Source organism: Alternaria triticimaculans, assembly GCF_023758025.1.
Source record: "Alternaria triticimaculans strain BMP 0046 chromosome Unknown scaffold_8, whole genome shotgun sequence".
NCBI classification, from domain to species: Eukaryota; Fungi; Ascomycota; class Dothideomycetes; order Pleosporales; family Pleosporaceae; genus Alternaria; species Alternaria triticimaculans.
In genome coordinates, this window is record NW_026055965.1 from 205696 (window position 1) to 222328 (window position 16633).

General features: G+C 53.6%; 4 protein-coding genes across 4 annotated transcripts; 3 read left to right on the plus strand and 1 right to left on the minus strand.

The window, feature by feature from the left end:
• Positions 1–346: 346 nt before the first annotated feature.
• J4E78_005996 (uncharacterized protein) lies at positions 347–5490 on the plus strand (the record flags this gene model as incomplete). Its single annotated transcript, XM_049366610.1, has 10 exons — positions 347–470; positions 522–537; positions 590–612; positions 660–777; positions 828–927; positions 975–3304; positions 3352–3807; positions 4758–4918; positions 4971–5064; positions 5112–5490. 10 exons carry the CDS (start codon positions 347–349, stop codon positions 5488–5490), a joined length of 3801 nt encoding a protein of 1266 aa, XP_049221316.1.
• Positions 5491–6911: 1421 nt separating this feature from the next.
• Positions 6912–7840, plus strand: J4E78_005997 (uncharacterized protein; the record flags this gene model as incomplete). Its single annotated transcript, XM_049366611.1, has 3 exons — positions 6912–7373; positions 7426–7607; positions 7669–7840. 3 exons carry the CDS (start codon positions 6912–6914, stop codon positions 7838–7840), a joined length of 816 nt encoding a protein of 271 aa, XP_049221317.1.
• Positions 7841–10257: 2417 nt separating this feature from the next.
• Positions 10258–11878, minus strand: J4E78_005998 (uncharacterized protein; the record flags this gene model as incomplete). The annotated part of the gene is made up of 5 exons (XM_049366612.1): positions 10258–11014; positions 11065–11462; positions 11510–11592; positions 11642–11704; positions 11755–11878. The coding sequence occupies 5 exons, from the start codon at positions 11876–11878 to the stop codon at positions 10258–10260; spliced, it is 1425 nt and encodes a 474-aa protein (XP_049221318.1).
• A 3439-nt stretch (positions 11879–15317) lies between these two features.
• On the plus strand, positions 15318–15641 carry J4E78_005999 (uncharacterized protein; the record flags this gene model as incomplete). Its single annotated transcript, XM_049366613.1, has 2 exons — positions 15318–15455; positions 15516–15641. The coding sequence occupies 2 exons, from the start codon at positions 15318–15320 to the stop codon at positions 15639–15641; spliced, it is 264 nt and encodes an 87-aa protein (XP_049221319.1).
• Between the last annotated feature and the right edge of the window lie 992 nt (positions 15642–16633).

The following is a 16633-nucleotide window of genomic DNA, read 5'->3' on the forward strand; positions in this document are numbered from 1 at the left end:
GCGCTGCACGGTTGCCGTCCTATGATGCATCGCGAGTTCCTGCGTCGAAAGTCGGTGGTAGCCACCACCAAGACACGCGCCTTGACAAAATCCCGTCCGCTTTCTGTCTCTTCCTCTATGCACACCACCTCCAAACATTGGACTCCCTCGCCATCAGCGTCTCTCATATACATTACCCCACCTACTTCTTCTCCACTATCTTGATCGTCTGAGTTACCCCATTGTTTGCTCCATACTACCTGCAGGAAATAATTCCTTCGACGCCGCTGCACGCGCCAACGCCCAAACCTCACTTGCTGTCTGCCGTCAACACTCCTCCTACACCCCTCCGGCACACATTGTCACCATGGTTCTCATTGAGAATCAAGAGTACCTCTGCGAAGAGGAGAAGCGTCTGAAGCAGGACCGAGAACGCACCGCCTACTGGAAGCGATGGGGCCCCTACGTTGCCGAGAGGCAGTGGGCAACTGGTCAGTCTCTATTCCCATGAATATGTTGCAATCAATCTAATAAGTGTCCAGTCCGCGAAGATTACTCGTGAGTACCCTTGCTGTCAACGCCATGGTATGCTACTAACAAACTTCTGCAGCGCTGATGGAGATGCCTGGAGCCGTGAGTACTCGCCTTCGGTGCCATCCGATTTCTCTAATGCCTCATAGATTTCACGCACGACATGGCGCGGTCGCGCGCCTTTCGCTGGGGCGAGGACGGCATTGCTGGTGTGTCTGATACACACGGCTTCCAGAACATTGCCTTCGCTTTCTGGAACGAGAAGGAGTATGTGTGCGCCAGTGGCACTCTTGCGATACACGCTGACTTTCTTGCAGCGAATTTCTAAAGGAGCGCCTTTTCGGTTTATCCAACCCACAGGGTAACCACGGCGAGTCGCTCAAGGAGTGCCATTTCCACCTGGACAACACGCCAACTGTATGTTGGCTTCGCTCGCTACAGAAATACCGCTGATTCAGTTGCAGCACTCGTACATGAAATTCCTGTACAAACTTCCTCAGCGGAAATTCCCATACGAAGAACTCATCGAGACGAACGCGAAGCGAACGCGGTTGGACAAGGAGTACAACCTCGTTGACACAGGCATCTTCGACGATGACCGGTATTGGGACATTTTCATCGAGACTGCGAAGGAAGCGGACGATCCAGAGGAGATGTGCTTCCGAGTGACAGCTTACAACCGTGGCCCAGAACCGGCGCCGCTGCACATTGTACCTCACTGTTGGTTCAGGAATACCTGGGCATGGGGCCACGAGGACCCGAGTCTGAAACCCTCAATCACCAAGATTGGCCCAACAACGGCGCAGTCGAAACACCACAAGCTGGGTGACCGCTACTTCCAGCTCTCCCCGTCCCCTGGCACCGGCCCGAGCGGCGAAGACGTACAGCCCGAGCTTCTCTTCACCGATAACGACACCAACTACAAGGGGCTGTGGAACGTGGAGAACAAGGTTCCATATGTCAAGGACGCTATCCATCGCCGCATCGTGGACGAGCAGAAGGATGCTGTCAATCCTGAGAACACTGGTACCAAGTGCGGTGCTTGGTACGCGTTCGACGAAGGCGACGGTGTCCCACCTGGCGAGTGCGCTGTAGTCCGCTTCAGGCTCTCAAAGAGAAACGACGGATTCCTTGACGAGGAGATGTTTGACGACATTATAGAACAGCGTCGCGCCGAAGCCGACGAATTTTACTACAGAATCAGCCCTCTCCCAATCGCTGACGATTTGCGCAACATCCAGCGTCAGGCATTCTCCGGCATGATGTGGTGCAAGCAATACTACCACTTCATCTGGGACCAGTGGGCTAACGGCGACCCTGGCATGCCTCCTCCACCACCCGGTCGCAAGGCTATACGCAACAAGGAGTGGAAGCACATGTACCTGGACGATATTTTGTCCATGCCCGACTCTTGGGAATACCCCTTCTTCGCCGCATGGGACAGTGCTTTCCACTGTATCACACTCGCCATGATCGACCCCGACTTCGCCAAGAAGCAGCTCGACCTTTTCACACGTGAGTGGTACATGCACCCGAACGGGCAGCTACCGGCATACGAATGGAACTTTGGCGACGTGAACCCTCCGGTACATGCCTGGTCGCTATTCCGGGTCTTCAAGATTGAGCGCAAGATGTACGGACGTGAGGACTTTGATTGCCTTGAGCGCGTATTCCAGAAACTGTTGCTGAACTTTACGTGGTGGGTCAACCGAAAAGACGCTGACGGAAAGAACATCTTCGAAGGTGGTTTCCTCGGTCTCGACAACATTGGTCTCTTCAACCGTTCAGACCCATTGCCGACCGGCGGTACCCTGGAGCAGGCCGACAGTACTGGCTGGATGGGCTTCTACTGCCTGAACATGCTGAACATCTGCCTTGAGCTCGCCAAGCGACGACGCATCTACGAAGACATGGCCTCCAAGTTCTTCGAGCACTTTTTGATGATCAGCGACGCTATGCAATTCCGCAGCGACGGCGAGTCGAAGCCGCTGTGGAACGAGGAGGACGGGTTCTACTATGATGCCATCTCTTGGGGTGGTCCATGGAGCCATCAGATGCCCGTCCGTTCTCTGGTCGGTCTCATTCCTCTGTACTCGACTATGACGCTAGAGCCGGAGGTTATCAACCGCCTGCCCAGCTTCAAGAAGCGAGTGGAATGGTTCATTGCTCACCGTCCCGAAACTTCGAAGCGCAACATCCATACGCTCTCCAAACGTGGTAAGGGCGACCGCTTGCTTCTGTCACTTGTCAACGAAGACCGACTGAAGCGGATAATGAAGAGAATGTTGGACGAGGATGAGTTCTTCGCCGACCACGGGATCCGATCGCTTTCGAAATACCACAAGGATCATCCCTATAGCATGGACGTCAATGGTCAGAAGTATGAGGTAGCTTACCTTCCCGGTGACTCAGACAGCGGTCTCTTTGGTGGCAACAGCAACTGGCGAGGTCCCATCTGGTTAGCCGTCAACTTCCTACTCATCGAGTCTTGCCAGAGGTTCCATCTCTACTATGGCAACGATCTCAAGGTTGAGTGCCCTACGGGGTCGGGTGACTACATGCATCTCGGCCACGTTGCAGAGGAGATTCAACATCGTCTTCAGCATTTGTTTGCTCGCGGAGATGACGGTAGAAGGGCCATCAACGACGGCAACCAAATGCTCGACTTTGACCCGAACTGGAAAGATTACATGTGGTACCACGAGTTCTTCGATGGTGATACCGGCCGTGGCTTGGGAGCGACGCATCAGTGCGGCTGGACCGGTCTGATTGCGAAGATGATTCACGACACTGGGTAAGCTCAACGACATTACGTATAGTACCTTCACTAACGACGTGCAGCATGACGTGCCGTCTGCCACAAACGCCGCGCACACCTACAGGCGCTGCCGACCATTACTTCGACGATGTGTTCACCACGACAGGCAAACCAGCGAAGCGCCAGACACTCCGCCGATCTTCTACTAGCCGTAGCATAGGCTTCCGAAGTGACTGGGGAGAGACATCAACCAACGGCGAAGAGGAGGACGCTACAAGCCCGATCAAACGCAAGAACTCGGTCGGTGTACTGGACCAAGCCGCCCTTGACCAGAAGTCGGCAATGGAGGATCGTCTCCACCATTACGTAGCTGGTCAACTTCAGCGCATCAAGACCGGCATGCAGGACTACGAACCGGATGAGTTTGAGACCATGACGGACGGTGGCTCCGACTCGAGGCCGCAGACGCAGAATGGTCGTCGCAACGGACGTGGCCGTGACAAAGGCGACTATTTTGAGCAAGACCCGTACTTCAGCAAGTGAGGTCTGACAGGATGTGTGGGTATGGAGCGGTAATCATCAGCGGTGGAAGTTGTCAGCGTATATCCTAGACCTAGAATAGACCTAGAGTAGACCTCCCAAAAACATTACGATATCTTCTTTTCTTCTCCGAATTACCTCCGTTGGTATATCTCAGTGATGCGCTCACGAAAGTCATTGCGACAACATGCAGCCCGCGCATAGGAGAGACAGATTTTACAATGCGCTGCCAGCGGAAATTCGTCTCGCATCTCTTCCAACATGTCTCGAGGCGGTCAGACGGAAAAAGCAGACATGAAAGTTGAGGGTGGGCCAATTGGGTGGGCGCGACATCTGGACCAAGTTGTTAGTGCGGCGATCGAGGCCGGTGGTTGCGGCGGTCGCGATTGTTGATTGTGGGGTCCTGTCCAAACACCCCTCCCCCAAGCCAGCCCATCCAACGTCATTGACTCTCTGCCCTTCTCTGTTACCCTCTTCTTGTCGCTCGCTCACGTTGTTTACCTTGACCTTCTACTTCTTGTTGCTACCAGGTTTGTCGCAGTCCCATTACCTTGTATTGTTTGCCTTGGCTAACCATCGGAATGCGCGACAGCAGATAGCACACACGCACGCACGCAGTACCGGTCCATACGATAGCACGAATCGAGAGTAGATATGTCGGGATTTATAAGTACAATGTTCGTCTCCCTTTCCGCTCTTCTACTGCAGGATATACGACCCACGAGACGAAATCGCGTCCTTGATCGCTAGCCTGTCGCGCCTGAGCCTGGCGCCGGAGTTGCGCAAATACACGGATCAATAGCGACAAGACCACAATGTGCAGGCCATGCGACATTATTGGGATATGCCAGGTCGAAAGAGACATCTGAGTTCATGGCAGAAGGCTGGAGAGAAGTCTCGCTTGAGATGGGAGATTCATACTACGAACACAGGCTGACTTCTGCGCTAGCAACCCGCGAACTCGCGCACCGTTCAAGCCGTCGAAGAATCGAGGCACCAGCAGCTGGCAGCTGAAGCAGTATGCCGAGGCCACACTCGGTAGCGGCAGTCTAAGGAAGGCTGTCAAGCTACCCGAAGGCGAGGACAAGGACGAGTGGCTTGCCGTCAATGGTAGGAGCATATCTCTGCCGATTTGGGGACTCGTGCTGATACGCGACCGCAGTCGTCGACTTCTACAACCAGATCAACCTGCTCTATGGCTCCATCACAGAGTTCTGCTCGCCACAAAGCTGTCCTGAGATGAAAGCGACCGACGAGTGAGTATGAACCAAGTCCACATATGCGCAATGCTGACTATCGACAGGTTTGAGTACCTCTGGCAAGATTCCGAGAATTACAAGAAGCCTACCAAGATGCCCGCACCCGAATACATTGAACACCTCATGGCATGGATACAGTCCAATGTCGACAACGAGTCCATGTTTCCCTCGCGCATCGGCGTTCCCTTCCCCAAGACATTTCCAGCGCTCATCAGGAATATGTTCAAGCGTCTATACCGCGTCTACGCACATATCTACTGCCACCACTACCCCGTCATCATCGAGTTGGGCCTGGAGCCTCATCTCAACACCAGCTTCAAGCACTATGTGCTGTTCATAGACGAGCATGGGCTGGCAAGTGGGAGCAAGGACTTCTGGGGACCGTTGGGTGATTTGGTGGAGAGCATGCTGAGAAGTGATTGAGCGCATCCCGGCGCTCGACTAGAGTATGAGAGACGGAGAACAGACACGAGACTCTACGCGTGACGAGCATATTTTGACGGCGTTGAGGAGCATATGCACAATTTGCATAACTACGGAGGTATTACGAGCATGTACGCTTGTTAACGATGTATTAGTAGCGGTGAATTAACATAACGATTTCAAAATCCACCGCGCACATCTCGACGGCAATCGCCGGGAATCCAGCCCAGGGGTGTAAGAGCTGCCCAGGCGGCAACTCGTATCCAAGTTCCAGAGCGTTTGCTGTCTCAGCAGAGTGGACTTTGGAGACTTGAGCGAACGCCGGGTGGGGCAGAGTTCGTGTATCGGTGGCTTGGCAGATAGTAGACATGGAAGACGTTCATGCCTTGCCCTCTCAACCAAACATCCGGTCCATACTTATGCCACGTACTTCGGTCCTTTCCTAATCGCGAAACTGCGAACACCGTCTAGCGATGTTGGCGATGGCGACTGCTATATGACAAACGCGCTATTACGCATGACCAGTGACTATGCTGACGACGTCGATTCAGCCGGAGCGATGCTAGCAACCTGTTTACACAAAGTTCAAAGCATCCTAGCAAAACGGTTACTGCGTGCTTCAGTATGGCCTCTAGTCTGGTAGCGATATTGAAGTTGCGGCCAATCGGGTGCATCTGCTTCCCTATTCAGCTACGGTGCTCAACCTCTTTGAGGCCACGTGAACCGAGCGCCCGGAGTATTATCAGCCTTCAAGGTTGCGTCACACGGCAGTGCGGTGTGAACGGTTGCAGCTCAAGAAGCGGAGAAGTTCGTTTTGAACGGTCGCGAGAATAGCCGAGATGAGCCCTGAAGGGGGGCAGGGCGGAGCGTGAGACATTGGGCAAACCTTCTCGTCTAACACGAGAGCGAGCATAAAGCACAACAACGGGCAACCCAGCTGTACAAATTCCTCGGTTTTGTCGCGTCCGTCCCGGCATTCATTTACGCGACCTTGCGAGCAGATGTCGCGATTGCCGAATCGCGGGGAGCGATACAACGTTGCGTGCAGAGTGTGGGGAAAATGCACCACGAGGCAATGACAGGGGCAATCTATAAGGCCAGACAATGCAAGTCAAGGCATCGGGTAGGTTGACAGCGTGTGGGAACTGTGACAGCGGCTCTCTGACCTCTCAGATGCCACTACCCCGGGTACCGTTTCAGTACCCAAGCTCCGCCCACCCCTGCACGGTGCACAGCATGATGGTTCTCGGCCTCGAGTATCGAAAACAGTTTAATCTCTCCTTGCAGCCGGACTAAAGAAGGGACCCCTCTTTTTCAGTATCCTTCAAATACAATTTCCTGGCACTGCGCGCGGATCACTCTGGCTAACAAACCATGCCATTCGGTTTCTACTTCGACTTCAGATCACTCATTCCGCAATGATGCCGCAACATCTCCGCAATATCGCCCTTGCCGTCGAGCTCTTCGCGGTCTTTGCACGATGCGCACATCTCAACTATACTGGAGAGGCCGTCACATCTCGTTTCTGGGACTGCTGTAAGCCATCATGTGGTTGGAACGGCAAAGCAGATTTCTCGAGTCCGGTAGAATCGTGTACGGCCGACGACAAGCCCACGGACGATGCTGCCGGCACTGGTTGTAACGGCGGTTCCGCGTTTCAGTGCTCCAGCCAGCAGCCATGGGCCATCAACGACACTGTTTCATATGGCTATGCCGGTGCCTTTATTCTACCCGAACTTACTCACGGAGGTATAGAGGGCGCCTGGTGCTGCGCATGCTACCAGCTCGACTTTACGAGTGAGCCTCTGATCGGCAAGAGCATGATTGTTCAAGCCTCGAATACCGCCTACGATGTAACCGACCGAAACCGGTTTTCACTTGCAGTAAGCCTTCAATGAACATCCATTATCATGGTCGCAAAGCTGAACTATCTAGATTCCTGGCGGTAACACAACATCGACAAATGCATGCGCCCAGCAGTATGGCGTGGACCAAAGCGTCTTCGGTGAGCTCATGATGGGTGTCAGCTCCACCGAAGACTGCCAAAAGCTACCCGAGAACCTGAGAGCCGGTTGCGAATGGCGCTTTGATTGGTTCAAGGATGCATCGTACCCTAGGTAAACATGCCCTCATCTCGATCCGCAGGCTACACAAATTATATAGACTAACGTCACACAGTGCGAACTTCAAACGCGTAGTCTGTCCCGCGGAAATTACAGCCAAGACAAACTGCATCCGTAATGACGACAAAGTGCTGGCTGGCGAGGCTTCCGCCGCCCAGAGCCTCATGTCTGGCACCCCTACTATGGCTTTCTTCGCCGCTGGCATACTAGCTTTAATATCGATATAGCATCGGTGACGCCGATGCCGTGCGTCACCCTTCGCTTTTGGCAGCCCTCTTTCACGATCGTCACGTTCTTTTCTCATCTTTCTTGTGTCTGCTCATCTTTGGAGGCTGGTTGGCAAGCCTTGTCAGATGATGGATGTTTTCTCATGCATGGATACCCTATCAATAAAATATTCGCATCAAAACGGATTGCATGTTGCGCCACGAACGGCGCGTGGTAATCTCTCCACTACGTCTTCAGTGCCGGAGTTGCCGGTGACGCTACTACGACTGTACCGTCTTTCTTCTCATCAGTTCATCTTGGGTCCAGAAGGAGTCAATATGTATGGTATCAAGACTAAGGCTTTGCACAGAAAGGTTCAAGGGCGTTCATTCTAACGCTGTACAGCAACACATTTACGCCTTCAATGACAAGCCACTCTACACTCACTCAAGAACCCCACATTGTGGCGTGAACTCAACAGGCAGAAATCATGAGACATGGCTGGTGGGTGCAATGAAGCAGCGAGAATGGTTGGTGGAAACCGAAGAATCCAAGGCATTAAACGTCCTTGAAAAAGTCAAGAGACCACTCACATCACCCGATCTAGCCAATATTCAAAAGCCATCCTATCACGAGCGCACGCCATATCGCCACACCCAGATCCCCTTCGTCCCCAAACGCTCATCATAAACTCCACAGTGCACCTCCCAGATACGCCCTTACCTCAAGAAATACACAGATGAATAAGAACACCTCCCCTTACCCAGCCTTCCCACCCTCACCTACCGATCACCACATCCTCCAAACCCTGCATATCCATTTAGGCAAATGACATCCGAACAAGATCTTTCCCGCCCATTCTTGAAAATCACATCACACGTAACCCCCGCCAGCCGGCGATGCGCGAGCGACCGCTTCGCTCCGCACCGAAGAGGGGAGATTATCCATATTGAGCCGGCGGGCGCTAACGGAAATCTGGTATATATTACAAGGATACGGCTGAACTGGACTAATGGGGTGTACTAATGCTGGGCGAGTGGGCAAATGTCACGAGTTACGGAGGAAATGGACGAGGATGCTGGATGGAGGGATGGGGAAAAGGAAACAGGGCGATGAAGGGGTGGAGTTTTGCCACTTACTGGGCAAGGGGATGGCTGGTCTGGATGGTAGGTGTAGACGAGTGATTTTGTGTGTGGTGCGAGGGTGAAGGATCGGGTGCGCGTGAGGGAGGTGCGAGGAAGACGTTGACTGGAGGATACAAACATTTACCTTCGTGCCTTCCTTCAACTGTAACCCCTCGCTTACGCGCAGGCAAGATCCTTTCCGTCGCGTGCATCACCGCACAACACAGCGCGTGGAATGAGAGTTGCGCTTGCTGAGAGATTTCGCCCAGGTACTTCAAGTCTTGTTTTTCTTCTTTCTCTGCCCAAGGCCTCGGCGATGCCCCAGTTGTGGATTACGTGCCTCGATGGGGGTGGAGGTGCGTAATAGCTTTGCCAGTCGGACGACAGTTGCTGCTTCAAGTAAGGTTTCCGCGCGATCTGGGTAATGAGGAATAAGCAACGAGAAACCGAATGCGCTTCCCGCCGTTGCGAAGGCGAGGGGATGGTGGGACTAAAACTCTAGATTGGACCCGCGAATCCTGTGTAACGGAGATTGGGATGCGGGAATTGGGTCTGGGGTCGTTGGAGTCTGGATTGCCTTGGCTGTAGGGTATCTGGGTATGTGAAGGAGACGACCTTGTTGTATAGGCCTGGGATCAAGAATGTCACGGTGCAGCACATTCCACGAATACATTCATCACGTAGACAAGAAGCGCGAAAACCGATTGCAATCCATCGCAACGCACTCAAGCCATCCATCCATCCCAGTCAACCCCGCCACCCGCGATCACCTTCCACCCCTCGACCACGTCGCAACACACGACACGACACGAGACACGCTGACGCACAGACAGCATGATCAGCAACTCGACCACCCCTGCGGCAAAGGAACGGCTCGGATTGCGTCTTGACAAGGCAAGTACCACACCATGACGGGTTGGACGGTTATACCCCAGATCCATCGCTCGCCATGCGCACCCCTGCGGACAAACGGGCCTGAGCGCCGCCGTGGTGTGGTTGGATGCTGGTGGCAGGCTAACGTAACTTTACTGAAATTGAGACAACGGAAACCCGCCACTCGGATAGGGCGTACGGGACTTGGGTGTGCGTAAAGGTAGGTACGTACCAGATTTGTGACTGCCGACATGAAGGGGTCTGGGGTTGGGTCGAGGAGGGTGAGAGTTTTTCGGGTCGTTGTTTGGGCGGGTTGGGTTTGTGGTGTCTTGCAGTTTTGCAAGATTGTTGATGAGAATGTGTAGCTGAGTTTTGAACCTGAGCACGGCGAAACGTTACAGATATCAAGATTCATCGTATATTGTTCATTCGCTATGGTATCATAATGCTCTCGGGTATGGGTATATCTCATCATCAACCTCATCATCTTCAATCCCCCGCAACCTCGCCGGCGTCAACGGCGCAATGGGGCACAATGTCTGCGTAGAGAACCTCGCTGTGGGGCTCAGCGTTGGGCTGTCCATGCTTTTCCACTCTGTGTACGCATCTTTGCTCTCCACGAGCGTTGGCGCAGAACCCAAACTACCCACACTCCTAACCGTCTCTAATATGTCACCTTTCTCGCAGGAGTCGGCCGTGCTATACCGATCCAAGCTATTCCTTCGCGATCGGGGAAAGTAGCTTCGTTTCTGGTAGCGCTGTTCGCCTGTGGTGCAGATTCGAGGTGGGAAATCTGGCCGGCAGTCCACCTTACTGCTGAGGTCGCCTTTGGAGCGCGAGGCCAGGCTGCTGGAAAAATCATCTTGGATGCAGGGGAGGATCTTCTGTACCACGCGGTTCTTTCTTGTGTAGCGGCTGAAGTCTGAAGCGTCCGATTTTCTCGGTTGTTGTTGTTGCTGTTGTTGTTGCCAATCACCACGAAACTCGCGGTCTATGGGCGTCGCTTTGGTTCGGAAGTTGAAGATCCATCGTGTGACGAGGCCGCGGAGGATCGGTATGTTGGCTACGATGATTGCTACGTTGTTCTCAACGTGGTTGATGCAGTAGTCGATCGGGTAGGTCCAATCAGGGTTGAACAGAGTGTAGAGGCGGTCGCGATACGACAAGTAGATCTTTGCCGCGCCGATGGCAGTGACACTGTGGAGAGGTCAGCTATTATCCTCGCATACTAGGCCAGTGTGACTTACGCGAGACTGCAAGTGAAGACTACCAATACCACCAAGCGGGACCTCAATCGAGCACTCATCATCCTTCGCACGATGATGAAAGGTATCGGGAGGATCAGAACATCGGTGAGTAGGTTGGCGCATGTGACCCAGATCAACATCTCGCCCATTTTGTGTCTGCCCATGCAATGCAGGTTGCCGAAAGTCCTCGGCTTCCAAGTGTTTCCAGTTAAAGGCGGACAGATGAAGATGTATAGGAACCATGGTATCAATGCGCTCCCAACAGTGAAGACCAAGATGGCGTAGAGTACTCGCTTGAGCCATTCAATAACGGAACCGGCCCGGAGGAGGAGAAGTATGATCGACGCCTTGACGAGCGGTAGTATGGGGATGTTCAAGAGGTTGAACGCCATGACAACCTGCTGCTGTTAGTTACCTTGTCGTAGCATGGTGAGGCTAAACATACGGCATAGTACTCGTCATAGTTTGGTTCTATCTCGTTCGGCGGCACCTCCCAGATATGCACGCCAACATGCCACATCTTGACATCTGTTCAGGGTCAGTGAGAGCCAGTGTCGGCGCTTACATCAGTACGTACGTCGATGAGAAGGTCCTATGAGGGCTATGGAAAGCAGTAACGGAAGTATGATAAGCCAGTCATCTGTACAAGCACGTCAGTACGGTTTGCGCAAGGGATGTTGAACGCCATACCCCAGCTTAACCGTAAGTTCAGCTTCCGCCGTGTGTATATCCTCAGAATAACGAATATCGAAGCCAGAAGGGGAGTGCCGTAGATCACCCCCAGGCAGGTGAGTTGAAGAGGATAGGTAGGCATCTCGACGACCTACTCTCAGAAACCTGAAGAAATCGCGAAAACCACATCTCGCCCTGCTGGTGGGTGGGCTTCCTCATATAAACCCGGAACAAGGTCAAGGGCTGCGAAACCCTTGTCCCCTTACGCGCGCCCAAGGCAGGCACAGCCGGGTGTCTCCCAAGAGGTCCCCCGCAATTTGCTACTTACTGCATATTAACACTTACAGAAACAAGTTAAGCAGAGGCCCTTCTATTTGCCAAACGGTCTAGTCTCCCGTCGGTCACCCTCACGTGGATGTGCTTGCTGGCTGCACTTTACACATGCCACTCAAAAGGCTTGTCATCGCTATAGAAGCCGGTCGTACTCCATGGTGCGACGGTCTGGATATCGCACTTGCCGCCTCTCAATCAATTCTCTTACACGAACAGCGCACTACATGAGAGATGGCTGGCTTTCCAACATCTCGGAGACTGCGCAGCCGAACACGTCCAACGGGGCCTGTTGCGCGGTCCGGGTCGTGGCTGTCAGAGACATGAGAAGCGGGTGTTGTGTGCAGGCGCCAATTGTTCTTTCGCAAGTGGGCATCCGCCAGCGCTAGTACGGAGGACTTGGTGTAACGTATTCATCCTGGAACCTGGACCGATCACAGCGTGTCTAGTAACCGATCCCTGTCGCAGCGAATCTGGGGCCGCCGCTTAAAGGGCAAGACCCAATGGAGAGCGTTAGATATAGTGAATGCGAAGCAGCGGACAGCACGACTGTGGGGATGTCTGCAAGCGAAAGAATCGAATACGGCGACGGCGCAATTCTGACAATATCATCTCGGAGGTAAAGGCTGCGTGGTGGAGCAGTCTGCGTGAATGCGTGGAGATTGTAGGAGCTCAAGCGTGTTCAACAGGTATCACGTTCCGGGGATGTTTCGAGAACAACGGCTTTGGGTAACGCGCCCTCGATGCGACGGCGGAGGTCACTCGGCCCAAGACCGTTTCAGAGGGTCACACTGACGTTCCGCCCAGTGCCCACTTGGGATCGTCATACTGTATCCTTCATTTAATAGCATTGCGACAGCGGAAGTCGGACGAACAAGATCAGACGGGAAACTGCCGGCGATCTGTGCGCTCGTATATTGGGCTACCTACAAGAAGCCTGCTCGGATGAGGTCATCGGCGGGCGGAATAGCTTGATGGGCGCACGGTATCGCATCCAGAAGTGCTCAGAGTGCGACTGTGCAATGGCCTGATATTTGCATCTGGTAGTAGGTCAGACCAAGATCATTCACCTGCGCGCAAAGAGAAGGTGCCAATGACGCATGAAACCATGTCACCGTCATGTGTGAACAGTCAATCTCGCAGACACGCAAACAAGCAAAAACATAAAAAGATAAGACCGTGAAGCGGAGCTCGTAGATTGCGTAGCACCGTAGAAGGTTGGAGCCTCAAAATTCTTTGAGGTTAGCGCAACGTTGGCCGCCGAAACGCACGATGTCGCATACACGATTTCCTTTTGACGCAGTTCATCAGTGGTTCTCTTTTCCCCGAGATGCATAAAACCGATCTGTCCAGCAACTTAGAGACTTCACTAGACGCTGCGCAGCGAAAGAGTGCAAGCGTGACTTCTCAATAATCTTGCACTGCTAGAAAGATGTACAATTGAACTTGCGGTGACTCAACCGTCCAGAATCGTTGCTTTGATAAGCAAATATATTACAGTTGTGGCCATGTGTCGGGGCGGCGCGAAGTCTAGGGTCCGCGTGGCAGCTTCAAATGGCCCGAATACCAGGAAATGTTGAGCGTGACCCAGACTGGACGGTAGCATGCAAGCATATGGCCTTCGGCGTTACCAAGAGCTCGTCGTGGGTCAACTCTATACCAGAGGCATGGTCCAGTTTCGCATCTCCCGTCGTTAAGCAGGCTTCCTCCCCGATGCGAATGACGCGATCATGTACAGCACTCCAGTGCCCATACCAACACCAGCTCCTCCCAGCATGGCACTCCCAACAGTTATCGGCACCCGGCCGCTCCGTGCAGCGATCAGAGCCCCAGCAGCACCGGTCCCAGCCGCGCCAAGTGTGACCCAATCTGTTTTCACTTCGCCATGATTCTCCAGTATCCGCCATGACCTATCTTTCCACTCTATTTCCTCTCGGCCTCTCATGCGGCCCCATGTCATGATCGCGCCAGCTGCTGTTCCTAGAACGAGGCCGCGACCGGCAGTCTTGAGCGTACGAGATAGGATTGTAGCGTAATCGATCGGGGAATTACGGTATCGTGCTGCGATGATAGAGGCTGGAAACTGGAGGATTGAAAAGAAGGAAAATGACATGGCTGAAGCGCGCATGACATGCAGGTATAGGATACTGCGCGCATACGGCTGGTCTTCGGCGTAAGGAGGATGTGGGAACAAGGACGTCATCTCGAACGTTTGGCGCGCGATTCGTAGGTGGTTCGATCGTGTATTGGCGTTGTTTCTGGGTGTATCGAAGTGTAGGCGAGCTTTGACGAGCTACAGGTAAGTATCGAACCTCTTGGGGGGAAATCAGTTCATCATATGTTCGCAGCGAGAGGGGTTGCCTGAGAGCATGCGCGCATGCTTCTCGTCCGTATGCCCCGATGAGGCCCTACAGTCGGAGAGAACATGATGCCGGTTGCGAGTGTCGGCCGCAAGTAATGCGACAGCCTTGTGTATCTCTACGATATGGCTGCCTTAGGTTCAGGCCACAACGGTGTGCTGCCAATGATATTCGAACAAGCCTCTGCGCTCGCGTTCCGTGGCTTGCGGCCTGCCGAGGCGTCCTGCGCATCTGGATCTAGGAGCACTCGGCCACCGAGCTCGTCGCAGCTTCTCTGAAAACCTTCTCGAGGTGCTGTGCATCGGTCCTGCTCGCGCGGAATGCCATCGCAAGAAGCTGAACTTTGGAAAATTTTCCTGGTGTCATGCGTCAAGATGGGATTGCCAGCTGCTGTCAGGACAACAAGGAGATCCATGGTCGCGCCAGTCGATGGCGATCGTGTATGCAACGCCAGTCATCTCTGATGCAGATGCCGAGGAGGGAACTATGCCAATGAGGAGTTCGTGAAACTTCCCCGGACAACGCCTGTGGCTGCCGCGTCCGCAGCTGGTACTTGCGCGAGATAATGCGGAGAGGGCGACAACTGGACGACGCAAACGCCATCTGACACGGGCCGAGTCGCGATCATGCCTGGGATCACGAGGAGGAGGTTTGCGGTTGCACGATGCAGGATTTCCAACGTGCACCGCGCGTCTGCTGTTGCGAAGCCCCATGACGTCACTAAATCCGTGGATCATAAATGCACCATCGCAGCACAGACGCTACAGGATATCACCAAAGCTCACTACCACTTAGCCGGCATCTAACAAACTTTACTATCTTCGGGAACTAGCATCGCGACCACCCTGAAACAAACAAACAACCCACCAACCTCCAAGACCAATCGTCAACATGCCTATCGGCCAGCAAGAAAGCGGTGTAACTTCTGGCGTCAAGTTTGTCACGTCCACTGTAGGCAATACGGTTGGCGGCGTTACAAACACTCTAGGAGGGGTTGTTGGCGCGGTTGGACGAGGCTTGGGCGAAACGGTAGATTGATCTGTACTAACTACAAATGAAAATATACTGACTCTGAGCGCCTTTGCTTAGGTCGAGGGCGCCACAGGCAGTGCCGGTCGGCCGGTTGCACGAGGCCTTGCCGATGTATCCACGAGCATTGAAAAAGGTGCAAACGATGTAGCAGGAGGCGTCAAACGTGCTGGGGAGGGCAAGTAGGTCTCGATAAGGTTCGACAAGAGTTGGACTTGTCAGTGAAGACTGGGGCTTGTACCACATTCTCCACGGCCTACATCCTGGCGTATAGCGGGGGACGGACAAGACTACACACAGCCACCAAATGCTATCAGCATGGGATGTCGCCAAGTCCATAGGTACATATCTCGTATGTAATGTACCTCTGACGCCAGTGTCCCATACTAACTTGAGTTGGCTTCTTAGGCACTGTGATCAGATATGTGTCCAAGACGCGATGCCGGAACAGTGCGCCGAAGAGATCTCCGCTCATATCATGCAACGCCTATGTGAAGCTTGCACTTTTGTGATCCTCGAAAGATACCGCGGCCGAGTAGCCCGAGTCTTCTCCACCGGATGCCGATGGTTCCGGATATCTCATGCCGAAGCAACCTTTACCTTTACCTAGGTCCAGGTACATGAGCATCCCACGCCTGGCATACCCATGGCGCAGCTAGCTACTGTTCGGCGGACTTTGTTGGTTCTGTCTCGGAGTACCAGTCCAAAGGACACCGAAGGGAAGTAGAGAAGGACCCTGCGGGGACTAAATTGTCGGTTGGCGCGCCACTGTCCCATGGATCAGCGTGGAGGGTCCATCCATCGTGAGATCGTGATCGCCGAGGCCGAACAACCTCACCAACACAGACCCCTTCGGCTCGGCTCCCTGTCATACGCTGGCCGCGGTGTTGGATGTACATATGCGTGTCTGAGAAAGGCAGGCGCTGTGCGGGGTCAGATGATCAAACCTACTTTCGTCACTCGCGGAAAGCCTCACCGTGTCACTGACCGCACGAGAAGCTGCAATGGGAATGACTACTGAAGGTTAGCTGTCGAGTACATGCAGCTGCTTAGCGCCACGATTGCGGGATAAATCAGCACAGAGGGTGGAGGACGACTCGAGTGTGTGACGTCAATGGTACGTCTGACAAATGCGCATCTCATGTCAGATATGTCTACCATCGCAATATTTGCAAATC